Source organism: Apodemus sylvaticus, chromosome 20 (genome assembly GCF_947179515.1).
Source record: "Apodemus sylvaticus chromosome 20, mApoSyl1.1, whole genome shotgun sequence".
Classification (NCBI taxonomy): Eukaryota; Metazoa; Chordata; class Mammalia; order Rodentia; family Muridae; genus Apodemus; species Apodemus sylvaticus.
The window spans coordinates 49,518,388-49,538,086 of record NC_067491.1 but is presented as its reverse complement, the minus strand read 5'-3'; the positions used below and the strand labels follow the sequence as shown (position 1 = coordinate 49,538,086).

Here is a 19,699-nt window from a genome sequence, read left to right as displayed (position 1 = left end):
CTGTAAGAAAGAAACAAATCTCCCCATTTGAACTTGGCAGTCACCTTCCACCATGCTGGAATCTGTGGCTTTAAAAAGCAGCATCAATTTTACTTCAGGCTTTTTATTTAAATTCAGCAACAAAGACAAAGAGTAATATTCTTTCACTCAAGCACAGTACTGAAAACACTGGACTTCTACACTGAAGAGAAAAATGACATGTCATGAACTATACACACCTTCAAACAGCCACCCCGCACTGCCAAGCAAACCCAAAGCTCTGGTCCACACAGCGTCCTCACACAGCATCCTTACTGCCCCACCATCCATCCGTCCATCCATCGCCCTAGAGAATGTGCTGCTGCCCACTTACTGAGATGGCTCAGCAGCTAAGAGCACTGGGCCGCTCTTCCAGAAGAGCAGAATAAGGTTCCCAGCACCCACAGGGTGCCTCTGTGAACACACACACGCACACGCGCATAAATAGACTATTTAAATGTGTTGGCTGTCTCTCTATACACTCTACAGTCGTGTGAGTTCTAGAAGAGTCTGTTAGCTTTCTGTTCACTGAAGTTTCTTAAAAGGGAGCGACAAATGCAAGTCTAAAATTTTGACTTACCTCCTTCACCATAAAACAGAAGACCATTGTAAAACTTAGTTTCAGCCTGTTTCAAATGAAATTAAAATAATTTAAAAGGTTGCTTTCAAATTCTTATGCTCTTAAGTCTCTAAAAACATGAACTACATGATTTACAGATAAATTTCTTCAAAATTCAGAAACAACAGCTTTCCAATAAATTCATCTTTCTTTGTAAAGTAAGAAAGACAAGCACTGCGACTGAGAGCTCAGCCTCTATGTCGGCTGGCACTTGGTCACCTGACACCTCATTACCCAGGTCTTCCCTCTAGTTCAGTTAGCAGTCACAGAATATGAAAAGGACAGGAAAAACAAAGTCCATTAATGGCCACCGAAGTTCAGTGGTTCCAAACCCAGAGAGAACGTTCCACGCAGCAGGGATCACTGCCCCTCTGAAGGGGTGCAGGCTACCAGTGGCTCTCACCTGCTGAGGCCCCATTTCTCCACCTCTCCTCACCTGCCCCGCCACCTCAGCATTACCAATGCTGGGGTCCCAGTACAGAAGAGCCCTTCCTGTTAGGATTGCTAGCATTACTAGCATTTCAAGCAGTAGCTCATTCAGTGGTCAGTATTCATTGCACTCTACACGAATTTAAGCCTACACTTACGTTTAAATGATCTTAAAGAATGTAAACAATTACCTCATATTTTAATTTCTTGATCTCGCAACAAAGGGCCGCATAAACAGTGATGACTTTATTTAGGACCTGGTTCCGTAAGTGAAAACAGAAAAGAGTACACTGTAACCAGAGAGAGCATTTTCTGACTGCACTTTAGGTTTAGGGTCACATACCTTGTTTTCTGATTGCACTTTAGGTTTAGGGACACATACCTTGTTTTCCGTCTTTATGAGTTCCAAAAGGGAAGCCTGCTCATATGGCAGAAGCTACAGAAACAAAGAGAGAGAGAGAGTGGCTCTTAACTTGGAGAAAAAACAAACTGAAATTCTAACCACACAGGATTAAATGAATTACATTTAACTTATGTTAGACTCTATATTCAGCATTACCATCACATAAACTACTATGTTTAAGATAATCTCAAAAAAAGTAAGGAGAGTGCAACACACTTCAGGAAGAAACACCTCCAGCACAACACACTACTGTAGGACGGGCCTAGCCATGCTCTAGGACACAAGGTGCCTGACAGTGGGACACGAAGAACACACTAACAGTGAGCTCCATCATTCTGGGATTGGTATGTAAACATACATTTAATAAACTACTCTAACCAAAAGAGCCAAGCTGAAGTTAGTACAAAGCAGAACACTGAAGAAAAGAATAAACCCAATGCTTAGAAACAAGACAGTGTGGGCCTTTTATCATCTAAATCAGATTCATTCGATCTTGCTCATAAAGCTTTCCTGATTATCACACCTAAAATTAATTTTCTATTACATGAAAAACAGACCTTCCTTTTAGTTACATATTAGCAATAAGATATATATATATATATAAAAATTAATAACTTCTCTCATTCACTTTGTAATTTCTATAAAGATCTTATCTGCGTCTATGACTCTTGCAGAACACTAACACAAAATAATTGCCCAATAAAGGATCTAAAGACAGATCCCAGAGTAAGCAGGGAGGGAAAGGGCGTACATGAGGATGAGAGAGAGCTTCGGAAGCTTCTATCCGTAGAGGAGAAAAGCTGAGGAAATTTCAACCTGTAACATTCATGAGGATGGCTCTGCTCTTAAATGCTGGTGATAATGTAGAGAAACTCAAACTCCTATGTTACTGTTAGGGATGTGAAACAGAGCAGCCACATCAGGAAATAGGCTGGGAGATGAGAGGGGCCAGCAAGACGGTTCCAGGAAAAAAGGCACTTGCCACCAAGCCAAATGATTTGAGTTCAATGTCCAGAACCCACATGGAAAAAAAAGAACCAACTCCAACAAGTTGCACTCTCTCTCCACACACATCAAGCCAAAGTATGTGTAAAATAAAATCCTTAGAAAGTTACACAGTTATCAGAGGATTCAATAATTCTACTTCAGAGTGTGTGTGTGTATACAACATGATAGCATGTCTACATAAAAACTTAAGACACATAAGCAGCATAATTTCCAACAGCCAAAGGTAGAAAACGTAAATGTCTATTCTCCAGTGAATGGATAACCATTTGGCAAGAGGGTTCCACATGATGGAACACCACTCATCAGTTTAAAAAATATGCATGTATTAACACTGGCTACACCACAGATGAGCTCTGAAAACATGGTTAAGCCAAACACCAGGTAAGAATGCTCACTTACCACACGATCTCACTTATACAGAACATGGAGCGGAGACAAATCCACAGAGATACAGTAACTGATGGGTGGCCTTGTGGCAGGGTGAGGAGGCCAGGGGCTTGACTTAGGTACAGGATTTCCTTTTTAGGTGATAATGTTCAAAAACGGATGGTCGCAATGGACAATGAATTCTGTGAATATACTTTTTAAAAAACCACCAAGTTGTCCAATGCATACGAGTGAACTAAAGCCAAGCACTGTGACTCACACTTGGACCTCTAGCATTGAAGAAGCTGAAGGACTTTGTGAACTTGAGGCCGCTGGGCTATAGTGAGCCCCTGGCCAGCCAGGGCTATCAAGGGGAACCATGTCCCAAAACGCACACACAAAAGTAAATTATAATGTCTACGAGTTACATGTCAGAAAAAAAAAAAAAGTAAAGGAAGACAGAAAAGGTAAAGTACCTCATTCAAATGAAGATATAGAACATTTCTTTCATTCACCAAAAGTACCTTTGAATGCCTTGAGTAAACTTGGGGCTCTTAATGTGGGAATGCCTTTTTTCTCAAAACAGTGTTTCTCTGTGTAGCCCTGGCTGTCCTGAAACTCATTCTGTAGACCAGGCTGGCCTCGAACTCAAGAGATCTGCCTGCGACTGCCTCCCAAGTGCTGGGATTAAAAAAGGTGTGCACCACCACTGCCTGAAGTGGGAATGCTTTTTAATGTATGTGAGACCCTTTGAGGCACTGGTCTGTCGCCAGAGGTGATAGATAACATATACTGAGCACTCCTGTGCTACCTGTAATACAGTAAAAGTCAATGAGACATCCTTAAAAATCTGTATATTTGACTATGTGTAAGATACCCACAATGAAGAGAAACAAAGCTGATGTGTTCCAACTAGCCATTTGCATTTTCTTGAAGATAAGAAACAATGGATTGGTCAAATGACTGTAGTTTGTGTAGCTACATTTTGAGTTTTTGTCATTCTTTCAGAAAACAAATTTTTAAAACTGTAGCTTAACAGGGTGGGAGAGTTACCAATTGCATTTACTCTTAGATTTTAAATAAAAACATTGTATACTTTTAACACAAATGGTAGTATGCCCTTATACACACACATACACACACACACACTCTTTTTTTAATGAAATAAATTCAGACCTTTAATGCTATAGGATCAAGATTGAAATCCCAAACATCGCCAATCAAATCATCTAGGGCGTTCTCAATTCTTCTCAGCTGAGATGTATACTCCTCAAGGAATTTCCCATAGTTCTTAAGCTGGACTTCAGCATGAATTTCTAGATTTTAAAACAGAATATTACAATTACAAGTAAAGAATGGCAATTGTCTCAAGTCGTCTCAGAAACTGCAGTAAAACACTGTTAATTATTACTGTGGACTGCCTCACTTCTGGGAAATGAAGTTCCAAAGTTAAACAGTCATTCAGCTTTGAATTTTCTCCAAATATGTGCAGTTACCTGAACAGCTGCAGCCCCTTCCCTTAGGGTTTGGGGCTTCTAACCACGCCACAGACAACTCTGGGTCCAGACTCTACACGATCATTTGAGTCACACACAACTCTGTTGCAAAGGCAATCAACTATGGGAACAGGTACAAACTGTGTTATAACAGAGCAAACTTTAAAAGGTTGGTTAATTCTACACACAGTAAGATGTTGCGAATACAACCAAATCTTTTTACAGGGAGGTTTTCAACCTACTAGGTCATATTATCATTTCAGTAATGCCATACTTACCAAATGCCTTACTTGTTCAACTATTTAGCTATTGTAATCAAGATATTAAAAAAACAGATAAAACATACTGGCTGAGCGGGGCTGGGGAGAGGGCTTATCCACTAAGAGCACTGGCTGCTCTTCCAGAGGACAGGGGTTCGGTTCCCAGCACCATGTGGTAGTTAACTCTAGATTCAGGGGATCCAAAACCACCTTCAGGCCTCTATAGACACTGTGCACGCATGCAAAATAAATAATATTTTAAAAAAAAGAGAGCTGGGATTTACCGAATTTATATATTAATAAATAACTTTAAGTTTAGAGCCCCTGGAAAAAACTGGATTTTTCATATGCCTGTTCACTGACATTAAAAAAATATTTCATCTTATATCTAAGAATTATTACTTATTCCAAAAATTCAATTCCAATTCATTTCTTTTACTGATGTGTATAGCTTTACTCAGTCTTTGTCTTCTAAAAAAAATGCTTTTTCCTTCAAATCTGAAGTGTGGAGTTGTTATGAAATAAAGTATGCTCTGACACACATATGAAATGTAGTCTAGGCATCTGTGCTTTATTTTGAACTGTGCTGTGAATCAAGGCATCAATAGATTCAGCTCACTAAGATGCCAGTCCCATTATTGCGCTCAGCTAGATAATTTTGGAAAACAATTAGTCTAGATACTATTCACAGCCCCAAAATTAATGAAAACCAGGCACAGAGAGATCTCTTACCTACTGCTAACAACCCCGTGTTAATGTCTTACTCTATTACATGGGAAATGACCAAAGCATCTTTTGACCAGCAAATGTGTTCTTAAAGACTGTACTAGAAAAACATGCTAAGAGATCACCTAGGTAAAGGACAGGAGAAAAGCAACAGAAACACTAACTACATTCCTGGCCAGTAAGATGACAAATCGCTGTGAACTCATAAAAGCTAAAGTACAAGAAATAGACTAAGAGCCAATGTCCCTCCCTGCATGCCACAGTCCCCTCCCAACAAACTGCATTTCCTGGTATAGTTTTCGTACTACTTTGTAAAGTTAGTATACAACGTTATGAGTTTCACCGTGACATTTTCACGCATACATGGCTTTTAGACTGTGTCCTCACCCATGTCCTCTTTCCACTCCTTTCCCCAGTCCCGTCTAAAAAAAAATGCCCACTCTTATTATGTCTGACCACTCATTCTACTTAAAGCTGGAACCCAGTACACTTCCATTCCAATTTTGGTCAGATACTTAACTAGGGACCTCAATGAACAAAGGGGATGTGGGGTGAGCACCTGACTAGATGCAGTTCACTTTAAAACCAAAAATACAAAAGGGGGGGATTATCCTTCCATCTAGATTTTTTTCTTTATGCTGAGTAAGACCCATACCTTAAGAAATGTTTCCTAAGAACTGCCCAGCTCCTTGCCCATAGCTCAACTAGATATAAAGGCAAATAAAACCCGATTACGTAGAAATCTGTACATGTTATAGTACCTCTAAAATAATTCATAATGCAGTTGTAATGTATTTTTAAAGGCATTCCTACTTTTGGGAAAGGTATGCATTTAAAAAAATTTCTCAAACAACTAGCCCCAATTTCTCTTCTACCACACAGGGAAAAAAAAAGAAAGAAAAAAGAAAAAAGAAAAAAGAAAAAGAAACAAAATTAACCTCCAGAGTCTCTCTAATTAGTTTGGCTTGAACATTTTGCTGAAACAAGCTATGAGGCTTTTGGGGGTTTGGGAGTGATTTTAAACATAAAATCAATCGGACTTCATGAAGCAACTGCGAAGCTGCTCTGATTAAAAATGAAAAGATAAAATAGATTTAAAGACCCTTTTCACCTATATAAAAATCAATAAGGAGCCGAGAAGATATTCCTGTGTTGATTGATTTTTTTTTTCTTTTTTAAAGGCTGAGGAAGAGCTGTTTTTTCCGCTCTCTTCCGTGGCTCGCAGAACGTGAGCCCAAACTTCAAAAGTTAGCTTGAGAAGCAAAGAAAAACAGGAAGCCGAAACGGGAACCCGGCCTCTTCTAGAACTGAAGGCTGAGCATCTGGCGCAAACCCTGGGACGGGATGGGCGACCCGGGAGGCTGGCCTCTCGCGGCGCGCCCCAAGGAGCGCCCGTCACCGCCACCGGGAGGGACGCCGGGTGCGAGTGCGGGGCCAGACGCGACCCCACGGTCACGCAGCGCCGCGCGCGCCGGTCCCACCCCACGGGAGGGTCCCGAGAGGGCGGCTGCGCAGCGCGGTGCAGCACCGCGCCGTCTGCCGTCAGCAGCGCCGCCCGGCCCGCCTCGCCCGTCGCCGGGGCTTACTCTGAGAGCCGTCGTCCACGCGGTCGAAGTCCCAGTCGGGCGACAGAGTGTCCACGGCCATCGCCGCGGCACCTCTCCACAGACACAGCGCCGAGCAGCCACCGCCGCCGCGACACGGGCCTCACCCCAGTCGCTGTCGCGGCACGTGACTTCCGGCTTCGGCCCCGCCCCCGCGCGCCTGAGCCAGTGGACGCTCGGCCCTGCGGACCGCGGGAGCCGCTGGGAAAGCGAGTCGTCCGCCTGCGCCCGGCTCGGCCGCCATAGTGACGGCTGCTGCTGGCATCCTGCATCCTTTCCCCGGCCTCGCTGCCATTCGCGACTGTTCTCAGGGCACATTCTGTTTCTCCAGGCCTTTTTTTTTTCTATGCCGTAGGCGATTACTCCCTCACTCTAACCTGGAAAGAACGGAAATAACCGGGTGGGGCCCAACGCAAAGACGGTCCTTCACCTGGACGCTGCGAACCCTTGGACCAAGATGCCTGTCTCACCAGCTCCCTTTCTGTCTTTACCCTCGCGATTCCTTGATTCCCCCTGCACTTCCTGTGCAGGTTACTTGTTGAGAAAAGACCTGTGTGTGTAAAGAGTATTAAGGACGCCACCAAGCAGTCTCACTACTGGCCTTGCTTTACATAGATCACTGTTCTTCCTTTCCTTGCTTTTAAGAAGGTAGGGTGGGAACTGTGTTACCCTGAGTTCTACATTTATCCTAACGTTTACACAAACAGCTTTATATCAGCTTTTATATAATCGTTTATAAACGGCTTTTAGTAAGTACTGCTACGAAGCAGTCTAAATATCAAAAAGTAAGAATATAAAATTTAAGATATCCATATTCTGAACTCCTCGAAAGCTACAAAATAAAATAGGTCTCAGATGGCATTTAAAACAACAAAAAAACCAAACCAAAACAACGGAGAGGAGGCGATCTTAGGACAATGCATATTTGCTGTTACATCTACAATCGATGTAAACATATGTATATGCTCATGTATTTGCAAATGCATAGGAAAAATTCAAATCTCATTAAACAAGACTGATTACTTGGAAAAGAGTAGGTGCTCATAAATACAAAGTAGCTCTTAAATTTTTTCTTGTGTCTATTAACCGAGTCTTTTTCAAGCCAAGTTAAGTTATTTGCATTATAAAGTACCAAAAATCAATACAGAATGTTCTCTTTAAGAGCGTGTTCTGAGATACTGAAGTTTGGACTTAGTTTTATTTTGAGACAAGATCTCATTATCATAGCTGAGCTGCTCCTGGGACTGTGACAAGGCTACAGAGGGAAACCTCTACAGGTCTGAGCCACAAATGAACATCTTTACTTTGTAAAGTGCTTTACTAAGAGCGCGGGTTACAGGCATGTGTCACCATGCCTAGCATTGTAGAGAAATTAGAAAATGCGTTTTTTTTTTCCTAACAAAAGTGTTAGTTACAGTGACAGCTGACAAACACAAGTGGTCTTCATGTGCCTCTGGCTTCAGGATGGCCTGTTGGAATTTTCAGTTTCTGTAGCAAGCACTGTGTTGGCAGCCTTCTTTAGGTTCCATATGGTAGCTGTTGGCAGCGTCAGGCTCACATTATCACAAGACTAAATCCAGCCCACGAGAGAAAAAGAGCACACTGAACTGATAACTCGAACAAAAGTCCCAGCATCAAGTCTTGCCAGCAGTGATTAGCCTTTCTTTACTTGAGCACTTCCCAGCCAACCTCAGAAACCCAAATATAGGAAGGAGTGGACCCATTGGCTTAGCGTAAGTCACGTGCTCCACGGACGCCGGAACAAAGGAAGAAGCAACTCTCTAAGAATCCCTTAGCCCAGGAGTGGAGCAACTCCAAGGAATCCAATGGCTGTTATCACAAGAAGTGGATTTATGAGGCAGAGGGAACAGCTATGACGTGACTGCACCACTGACTCACTTGGTCATTAGCAGCCAAGTATCTCACAGTGACTTCGTCCCAGACTTTCAAGTTAGCAATTAGTTATTACAGCAGAATGGGTTTTTTTTTAATTATTAATTTTTTAAAAAAATTATTAAAATTTAAGATTATTTCGAAATTACTTTTGTAATAATTTTATGACTTAGATGCTTACATTTAGAATTCTAAATAAGAGAAAGTAATACTTTATTAATAGCATGTATTTTGTACTCATTGCATAAGCTATATATAACAGGAGAGGTTTTGTTTTGTTTTTTTGTGGTGGCCCAAACTAGTCTTAAACTCGCTATCTAGCTTAGGCTGGCCTCGAACTCCTGATCTTCTTGCCTCCACTTACTACGTGCTGGGGTTACAGGCAGGGACCACCATGCCTGGCATTGTAAAGAAATTAGAAAATGCTTTTTTTCTAACAAAATCCAAACAGAAACAAACATCTGGGGGAAAGTAGACAATTCAGAACAGGATTTTTTTTTTTAAAAGAAAAGCCTCGGCAAAAATATATTTGAGAGAAAGCCAAGAGTCTAAGAAAACATTTCTTTATCACCAACGTTTGATATGGTCTTTAAATGTAACTCTATAATTCTATGCTCTGTCACCTGGACATTTCCACAGAATGTTACATGGGCCTCTAATAAACATCATTGAATCCACAACTGAATTCTGGGTACTTCATCCCAAACCTGCTTCCCACCCTTTATGAGATCCACAGCTTAGTAAACAGGGATATGACCCACTTAAGCCGGCTGGGTTCCACAGCAATGTCTTCTGTTTTTCATCTTCTTGTTCTAAATCAGTCAAAGCTTAATCTTATTTTTAAATGACTTTCAAGTTGTAAAGTTGTCAGGATCAAAATGGAGTCTCACAAGGGTAGGATGGCCTAGCAGGTAAAGATGCTTGCCACCGCCGAGCCTGGAGACCTGAGTTCAATCCCTGGAACTGAATCCGAAAGGTCGCCCTCCGATCGGCTTCCACCGGCATACATTCAGTTGTACGTAGATAAGGGAAAATGTTAAAAAATAAAGTGGGGTCTTATGTTAACCCTACGAAAAACCCGCAAAACTAATGAAGCCAAAGAAAGGGTTCTGTAGCCAGGCATCCATGATTGACTAACAATAATCATCTCAAAATGTTCTTGCCAGATTCCAAGGTTTGCACAGAGGGCTATGCAAACATCTGGGGAAAGAATTTCTAAAGAACCTGATGGGTGACTGTCCAGTCATGAGCTGATGGGACCCTTGTCACAATCACAGTGGTCAAGGAGAATTGTTTCATAAAACTGATGTAACTGTCCTTCTTACCTATCGCCTAAAGCCTGCCTCCTGTCTCAACCTCTTTGAACATACCTGGGGTTTGCTATGACTGTCCCCTGCCTGCCTAGTCCCCAGAACGATATTCTTTGCAAAATGTTTCATCTTGGTTTTAAAGTGGATTGGCAATATTGAGTTGTTACACTTGGATTGTGTTGATGGCTTGATTTTCTGCCTTTATCCATTTCATTATTTTATAAATGTAACAGTAAATGAAAGAAAAATATTCAGAACTTTCCATCACCTACTTAGGGTGACCTGTGGCCTGTTGGCTGCTGTCTCTCACTGTCTCCCCTGTCTGTGTACCCTCCCAATCCCCCAGCTTCAGTGGAACCCTTGTAGTAGAGATTGGCTTAAAACATGCTCAGAGACATCTTTTCCTGGAACTGCCCCGGAGGCTGCTGGGAATGATCAAAAAAAAAAAATCCTTTATTGAAAGAGTATACACTGTCTTTCTTTTAGCTTTAAAAGAATAAGGTATCAGGTTTCTTTGTAATATATCTCTTGAGAAATATATTTAGCTCTCTGGGCATGTCCCAGGAATGGCCTGTCTCAGCGTTCATGGGAGGCACAGACTCCTGTGCATGCAGAGGAGCTCACACAGCAGCTGAAGCCCCTGTCACACTCCATACTGCTGGCAATCTGTCAGTAGATCCTCGCATAGATCCTCGCAAGTGCACCGTCTCCAGTCACTGTGGGCCACAGGAGAGCCATTGCCGCAAAGAAAACAAGATCCAACAGAAATGTCTGGTCTATACACTCTGCTAATAAAAATGAAGAGGGAAATCTGGGGTTAGGAGCATTTTGGGTCACTGACGACAAACTGTTTTTTGTCCCAAATTAGAATGTACATATGCAAGGAGATCAATAACAGGCAAAATGGATGGCTTTGGATCTTACAGTGTGCCTAAGTTTATTTTGTTCTGCTGTAAACAGAATCCTTGGCTCTGCAGCTTCTTTGGGCTCACAGTTCTAGTGTCTGGGAGATCCAGAGAGTATGGCCCTGACATCCTATGAGGACTCTCTAGCTATGTCCCAACATGGCAAACAAACAGAAAGGGAACCTTCTTATGCAGGGAAGGCCCAGCACACAAGTGCCCTTCTTTATAATATCCTGCTGTCTCCAAAAATTCCAATCGCAGAAATCCCGTCTCACCACAAGATCTCAGCACCCCCCCCCCCCACCTGGCCCTGCTTCTTTTAAACTACCTACCACCTCAGCTCCTTTGCGAGCCCAAGCCCCTTCAGGAGCTTCGTGAGAACATATCACGGCAAAGCACAGGAACACGGGGCCCACGGGCTCGAGAGATGACCCTGAGGTGAAGGATGCTGGCTGCTCTACCAGCACAGATGTCAGCAGCTCACAAAAGCCCTAAGTCTGGTTCAGGGGATGAAAGGCCCTCTTCTGGCAGGTACCTACACACACAGACATGAATTTAAAAAATAGAATCTTTTGAAAAGCAAGTACACAGCCTTATTATTTACAGAGAGGAAACACCATGTTCTATTAACATTGAGTGATCTGACTATATAGAGCTTCAGTCTCATTCTCTCTCGCTCCCCTCCCCCCACCCCCCACCCCCACCTCCCCACCCTGTGTAAGTTAGTCCCAATTCAATGTTGTCCCTTATAAGAGTTGCCTTGGCCATGGTGTCTCTTCACAGCAATGAAACCCTAACTAAGCAGCCAGTGCTCTTAACTACTTGAACCATTTCTTCAACCCTCAACATTATCTGTTAAGCAATTTTAAGCAGTAATAACTGCATATATATGTGTATATACATGTGCAAGTACAAGTTAAAAAGCAGTTAATAGCAATGAGATTCATAAGGATTGCATAATCCTCATGAACAATAAAATGTAATATTCAGCATCATTTAAAAAAAAATAGGCAAATAGGCAAAGCGGTCAAAAGCTAATCAGTCAAAACAAGCCTATGAATAGGGACAGTCTGATACATAGAATTTTATTCTAAAATCCCTAAAGTTATTGTGAGAGTAAAAACTTTCTGTACTTCAGAAAGTCCGTAACTGGCCCATCAAGACGGCTCAGTGAGCAAAAGTGTCCGCTGAGCCTGACACTTCAATGCCTCGGCCCCTCACACTGGAAGGAGAACTCTGACTCTTGCCCTCTGACCTCCATACGCTCACCCCAGCACCAAGCTGAAGCCAGCCATGCCCCTGCCTCTGCCTCTTGGAGTGCTGGGATCACAAGCATGTACCATCTTACCAGCTGCAAGAGAACAGACTTGACTGGACTGGGAAGATGGTGCACTGGCTAAGAGAATTCACTGAGCAGGTCTGAGAACCTGAGTTCCAATCCCCGACGCCCGTATAAACAAATCTCTGCACCGGTAACCCTGGAGCTAGTGGCAGTCTCAACGTAAGATGGCCCAGCAGGTAAAGGCAGCCACCAGTCTAGCTCCAGGTTCAGTGAGAGAACCTGTCTCAGGAGCATAAGATGGAGACCAATAATTCAGGACACCTGCTAGCCTTCTTTGGCCTCTTGGTGTATGAATGGACAGACACGTGCGCACATACACATTCATCAAATAAAATGAAATAAAAGTAAAGTATTCATCTGTGCCTTGTGAGTAAAACAGCAAATGCAAAAGTGGAAGAGAAGAGAGAGGCAGAGGCAGAGGACCCAGGAGCTTGATGTCTTAGGAGAGATGAATGGGGGGTGGGGGGAGCTGGGAGATTCTGCCCACTGACTTCTATCTTTTTTTTTTTTTAACTTCTATCTCTTGGTTTGGAAATCCTGGCTTTTAGCAGCGTGGAACAGCCTGAATCAGACTGAGACCCTCGTGTCAACCTTGTTGGATACATTGGAACCTTGTATCTGAGACCATAGGGCAAAGGTAGCCACAACACTATCTTCTGTTATCTAAAAGCGTCTTTTGCTTCTGGTATTCCTCAGTCGATACGCTCAACTCATAGCAAAGGCAAACTAGGATTTTAAAAGGTCCCCATGAAAACTTTTAAAAGTCGTCTATCAGGGCTGGAGAGATGGCTCAGAAGTTAAGAGCATTGACTGCTCTTCCAGAGGTCCTGAGTTCAATTCCCAGCAACCACATGGTGGCTCACAACCATCTGTAATGGGATCTGGTGCCCTCTTCTGGTGGGTCTAAAGACAGCTACAGTTTAAGCACGTAGATAAAAGTCGCCTAAAGTAAACCTCTACTAGAATACAACATTAAAATAATGTGATGTAGGTGACATTGTGTGTGGTACTGAATAGAGAATGGCAGGAAAATGTGAGACTACAGTCATTTCAGGATTTGTTTCTGTGAATTAGGGTAAATATATTCTTGGTCTGTTTTAGTTTTCATTGTTGAGGACTTCATACATGATTAGCATGTGCTTTGGTCAAATCCATCCCCACTCCCTCCCCTCCAAATCACCCTCCATGCCAGGCATAACTTTTCCATACCAACTTCATGGGCTGCCCTTCCTTCTGTCTCTCTGTCTCTCTGTGTGTGTCTCTGTCTCTCTGTGTGTATCTCTGTCTCTCTCTGTGTGTCTCTGTCTCCCTGTCTCTCTGTCTCTCTCTCTCTCTTTCTCTCTCTCTCTCTCTCTCTCTCTCTCTCTCTCTCTCTCAAAAGCTCCCTGAATCCATTTAGTTGGTCTGAATACACATGGCTGTAGGACCACCTACTGGGACATGGAGGTAGCCTTCCAGGAGCCTGGAGAAAACTTACAATTCCCTGTCAGCAGCTGTCAATTTCCAGTAGCTTCTCAGCTAGGACCAGGACTCCAAGAGCCCCTCCCCTGTCCATGCTAGGATATCAGCTGGCTTAATCTTCCTGGAGATCTTGTGAATGCGGGAACAGGTGTGTGAGCTCATGTGTGCTGTCACATCCAGCCGGTACTGCTTCGAGACAGACATCCACTACTTCTGGATCTCACAACCCCTTCCCCCCCCCCCCATTCCATGATGCTGAGACCTACAACCCACCTGATCTACTGCAGATAGCTGGTGTTGGTGGCAGGGTTTGTGGGTCCTGCATCTGCTCCATCACAGGGCATGGCTGCTTGGGAGACAGAACAAGGGGAGTTTGACTGTGTTTGTCCCATACCTTGCTGAGCCGGTGCCGGGCTATAGGGGAGCGCCGAGGCACCACTAGGAATGCGAGGACAGCCAGAGCTGGTTCGGGGTACCCTGGCCTGCGAAGAGGCTGTGGCCAAGGAGTTCCCAGGCTCTTGGACACCCAGGCGCCACTGGAAGAAGGGGAGCTCTGGCTGGTCCCACGGGGAGAGTCCTTAGCTTGACAGGCAGCAGCAGGCTTGGTGGCGGTTACAGCTGGGAGTGCAGAGAGGCCTTCTAGGAGAGATTAGACAGCTGCTCTGTAGGCAAAGGCCTTCTCCATGGCCCCCCACTGTGGATCCCAAGGAAAAGAGACAGTCTGTGGTTCCAAATCACTTATTGCCATGGTGGAAAGTGGATGTGTAAAACCCATATACCATTTCCCAGGGTGGGCCTGAGATTAAGTACCCTTTGCAGGGAGGAAGGTCTGGGAAGGAAATCTTATTGGCTAAGCCCTCTAGGACTCTAGATGTCTCATTAGCATGGTGTACTGACTGATTTTGTGCATCAACTTGACACAGGCTGGAGTTATCACAGAGAAAGGAGCTTCAGTTGGGGAAGTGCCTCCATGAGATCCAGCTGTGGGACATTTTCTCAATTAGTGATCAAGGGGGGAGGACCCCTTGTGGGTGGTGCCATCTCTGGGCTGGTATTCTTAGGTTCTATAAGAGAGCAGACTGAGCAAGCCAGGGGAAGCAAGCCAGTAAGTAACATCCCTCCATGGCCTCTGCATCAGCTCCTGCTTCCTGACCTGCTTGAGTTCCAGTCCTGACTTCCTTTGGTGATGAACAGCATCATGGAAGTGTAAGCTGAATAAACCCTTTCCTCCCCAACTTGCTTCTTAGTCATGATGTTTTGTGCAGGAATAGAAACCCTGACTAAGACACATGGAGATCTCTGTCTTGGGTGTACATGGCCACAGGTCATGTCTCTTTTTCTATTGTCTTGGTCTGAGATGTTAGAGATGCCTCATCTGCTTGTGTGTGGGGGGTGCCTTGGGGTGTTGCCCTTATGTGACTGATGGTCACAAATCTATGGGGGCACAGGAGCCTGGCACTTTGGAGCAGGCAAAGCTCCTACTGTCCCTTCAGGGCCTCCATGGGTTCAAAGCCTTAGCTCAAGGAAAGACCAGGCTACCTCTCATGGTCCACTGCCGCACAGTTGGTGATCCATGGTCTCTGCCCGGTCATAACCGTGAGCATAAGTCCCAGGCCACATCACAACTACAGGCACCTCAGATCTCCTTGTCTTTTGATCCCCAGATGCATAGATCACTTATCATGTTTCAGGTCAGGACTCAGAAACCGTGTGACCCCAAACTCACTTCACCTCCTGAATTATCATTTGTTAGTCACTTTAGATTATAAAGCAAGCTAAGGAAACTGTGTTATGCTCATCCTTACATTTCGTCTGTATTACAGTGCTCTCTGTACATGTTATCCTGATAAATGTACACATGTTTACAAACTTCCAATACATCTTATTTACAATTCCATTCTATCGATCTTTATACAGCCTTTCTTTTCTTTCTTTCTTTCTTTCTTTCTTTCTTTCTTTCTTTCTTTCTTTCTTTCTTTTCCTTTCTTTCTTTCTTTCTTTCTTTCTTTCTTTCTTTCTTTCTTTCTTTTTTTTTTGGTTTTTCGAGACAGGGTTCCTCTGTGTAGCCCTGGCTGTCCTGGAACTCACTCTGTAAACTAGGCTGGCCTCGAACTCAGAAATCTGCCTGCCTCTGCCTCCCAGAGTGCTGGGATTACAGGTGTGTGCCACCACTGCCCAGCTATACATTCTTTCTTAATGATGGCGTTCTACTACCTGAAATAATATTTACTCTTTCTTTATGAAGTATGAGAATGACAAAATAAAAAGATATTTCAGCTTAGAAAATATTTAGTCTGTTTTATTCCTCAGATATGGAAGGCAGATTCATATAGATATAGATATATAGACAGATAAATAGAATTATTTACATGTTTTATGTGTATGGGTTCTTTTTTAAAAAGAGAAATAAAAACACTTTATGATAAAATTAAAGATTTACGTGGAAAATATTTCAGATAAACATTAAAATTGACAATTTTCATGGAAAATTAAAGAGTGAAGTGGTAGACATGTAAAACATTGCTAAGTTAATTGATGTGTGTGGGTTCTTTATCTGCATGGACATCTGCACACCAGAAGGTGGCATCAGACACTTGTGAGCTGCCACGTGGGTGCTGGGAATTGAACTCAAGAACATCAAGGAGCAGTGAGTGCTGTTAACCACTGAGCCATCTCTACGGCTCCCTGAAAGCACAATTTTAAGGCTAGACATGCATTTGACCATTTGGTTCCAAGAAGGTTTAGCTAAAGCCTCACAATTTCCACAAGCGGATATACCTGTCAGTAAAACTGAAACGAAAACCTAGTCTTGAGCTATTTGTAGGATTGCAGGCAATGTTTTGGACCGGGGCAGCGGTTAAGAGCTCAGTGGTAAAGAGCTCCTTACAGAGGATCGGAGTTTAGTTCCCACCATCCACTTCAGGTGACTTGCATCTTCCTGTAGCTCCCTCTGAGGCCACAAGCACTCACATACAGACAACACATTGCACCAATTAAAAATGAAGTAGATCTTTTTTCCCCCCAAAGATTTATTTATTTATTTTATGTATGTGAGTATATTGTGGTTATCTTCAGACACATACCAGAAGGGGGCGTTAGATCCCACGACAGATGGTTGTGAGTCACCATGTGGTTGCTGGGAATTGAACTCAGGGCCTCTGGAAGAGTAGTCGATGTTCTTAACTGTAGAGCCATCTCTCCAGAAGAAGCAAATCTTTAAATAAATAAACAAACAAACAAACAAACAAATGGAAAGATGCCCCCTGACCAATGTGCATGAACTCTGGGTGCTCCAAAGTGAAATGGATTTAAGCAAGAATTCAGTAGCATTTGCTTCACATCATTACATTACAAAGAAAATACCAGTCGCCCCAATGAAACATTTCACCAAATGTTTGATACATCTTTGCGTTAAAAAGAATGTATGACTCACGAAGTTAGGTGGGAGTAAGAAAAACAAGCAAGCAAACAAACAAACAAAACCTGAAGATCTTTCAGATCTGGCTTTAACAGCTTCTTTAAGTATCCAGTGTCATCTGTTGCCCCACAGGAGTATCTAAATAAATTGAGTGAATTGTTTAAGGGGATTTAGGGATAATGGAGTCCAACAAAAAGTAAGTATCTGTATGGATGTGACAGGGAAAGCTGTTAATCTGTTCAATTGATGAGCTCATCATGAACAGTTGGGAAACAATCATCACATGGGCTTCCAAGGAATATCAAAAAACAAGAGTGATCCGGACAGCCCCGAACTCTAGGCTAAGGAATCCTTTTGGGGCAAGGGTTCCACTACAGCATGTGTGCGAGTTTCTTCATAGAGGCAAAGGACAAATGCATGAATGAGTTGTCTCCTGGGGACCAGAACTGTGTGACAAGCCCAGTGGACAGTATCCTTCCGAACCTTCCATCCTCCGATGACTGCAGGACCAGGCTATGCCTAAAGCAAAGGTGCCCAGCAACTTATCTTCCCAGCTCAAGCCCGAACTGTACAAGTATGCCTGTCACTTTCTGGAGACTGTTACCGGTGACTTGGGAAATGTTTTAATTCATTTCTATTGCAAAACACTCTGACCAAAAAAAAAAAAAAAAAAAAAAAAAAGCAACTTAGAGGAGAAAGGGTTTTCAATTTAGGAGTCCAGGTTACTATCCATCACTGTCCAAAAGTCAAAGGTGGAACCAAGCAGCTAGTCAGAGAGAGAGAGAGAGAGAGAGAGAGAGAGAGAGAGAGAGAGAGAGAGAGAGAGAATAAATCAACGCGGTTTTTTTTCACTCTTATGCAGTTCAAGGTCTAATCCATGAAATTGTGCCACCCACAATCAGGACGCACCTTCTCACCTCAGTTAACCCAAGAAATATTTCATCCTGGCATGCCTGGTCTAGGTCATCCTACCTTGGGCCAACTTGATAATAAAATGTAATCCTTAAAGGGTGATCGATTATCTTATAAGGCACATCTCTCTGCCTGACTCCGGGGGTCTGAGTAACTCATGGGAGATCCCACCTCTAGTGAATATTTAGGCTGTCCATGGGACAGAGGCTTAGTTCAGGCAGCTTCCAAAAGCTAGCCCTGGGGTTAGGCACCAGGTTCTTTCTCCAGACCTGCAGCAGGTCACGTGTGCTTAGGGGCAGGAGCCCTGCCAGCGGTGAGGGGCGGGACCTGCCATCCGAGGGGGCGGGGCCGTGAGAAGCGCTTGGACTGGGCTGAAGCGGAGCACTCAACCCTCTGCAGCCCTGGTACCCATTCCACAGCCCGCCTGGCAATCGCTCGCTCCTCCGCATCATGCTGTGGCGAGGCAGCCAGGCGCTAAGGCACTTCTCCACCAGCCGGGTGAGTCCTGTCAAGGCGAGCATCCATCCACATCCTGGTCTTGCTTTCCAGACCTCAGGGGGTGAGGTGGGGGTTTCAGGGCCAGAACGGGAGGCTGGGGTGGGCAGTGATGTCCAGACCGTGCTAGAAGGAACAACAGCTTTTTTCAGACTGGGAGACTCCAGAGAAGCCCGCGGCAGTATCCGTGATGGGAATTGTCAAGTGAGCCTTTGTCTGCTACAGGGAATCAGCTGCAGACGCGGTAGTCAGGTCTGGCTGGGATGACAGGCTGGGGACTGACAAAGAGTAAAGGGACATGAGCCACTTTGTTTTCTTCCGTTTTGCATTGCATGGCCCCGACGTGAGCGGTTTAGGAATGGGACCGTGGATAAGTGTGAGTGAGACTGACTTGCAAGGTCTACCAGATGCAGATGTGACTGGGACCCAGACACGCTCAGCACCGAAAGCTGGGACAGCCTGGTGCTTCCCACCGAGTAGCAGCGAGTCGTGGCGGCCAGATAGATTTCCAGGATCTCCCAGCGCTGCACGAGTAGCCACGCTGGAACGCTGTAAAACTGTAGAGTAAGAACCGGGCCCCGGGCCCAGCCCACAGACGTGGGATTGCATCAGATCGCTTCTAGAAATGGAACTGGAGCCGACACGTTGCAAGTGGCTCTGCCTTCAGCACTTCGGTGGGTCTGGGGATAGACAATACAGGCTGTTCAGTTAAGGAAAGCGTCTATCCTGTGCACACAATCTCTTTTGTAATCAGCGCGCCTTGACTGTGTTGTAAAAGATTTTCCCACCCTTGTTTTTTTTTTTTCCTCTGACAATGCCATTTGTAAAAAAGTTGAAGGCAGAATCCAAATAAATGGTCAGAATTTATTTTTGCTCCGTACAATCAATGCCAGTGACTTTGGGGGACAGTCATAGTTTACAAGAGACCTGTCTGCCCTGGTCTGCTGGGTAATCTTCAGACCCTTCCTTAGATTCTTTAACTACGCTGGCCATGCAATCTGGTCCTGGGGCACAGAGAGCAAGCAGCTGTGTCT

The 19,699-nt window shown here is 44.0% G+C and overlaps 2 protein-coding genes across 4 annotated transcripts in view; one reads left to right on the top strand and one right to left on the bottom strand.

Moving 5' to 3' along the window:
- Positions 1–7,051, bottom strand: part of Washc4 (WASH complex subunit 4) — a 53,649-nt gene extending 46,598 nt beyond the window's left edge. For all 3 annotated transcript variants that reach the window (XM_052164769.1, XM_052164771.1, XM_052164772.1), the window contains exons 1-6: positions 6,912–7,051; positions 4,020–4,159; positions 1,449–1,502; positions 1,258–1,323; positions 599–644; positions 1–68 (exon numbers count right to left, since the gene is read on the bottom strand). In XM_052164769.1, the coding sequence (XP_052020729.1) occupies positions 1–68; positions 599–644; positions 1,258–1,323; positions 1,449–1,502; positions 4,020–4,159; positions 6,912–6,972 (435 nt within the window). In that variant the 5' untranslated portion in view covers positions 6,973–7,051. The remainder of the gene's footprint in view (positions 69–598; positions 645–1,257; positions 1,324–1,448; positions 1,503–4,019; positions 4,160–6,911) is intronic.
- An 11,569-nt stretch (positions 7,052–18,620) lies between these two features.
- Positions 18,621–19,699, top strand: part of Aldh1l2 (aldehyde dehydrogenase 1 family member L2) — a 47,017-nt gene continuing 45,938 nt past the window's right edge. The window contains exon 1 of the mRNA XM_052165059.1: positions 18,621–18,668. Within this exon, the coding sequence (XP_052021019.1) occupies positions 18,621–18,668 (48 nt within the window). The remainder of the gene's footprint in view (positions 18,669–19,699) is intronic.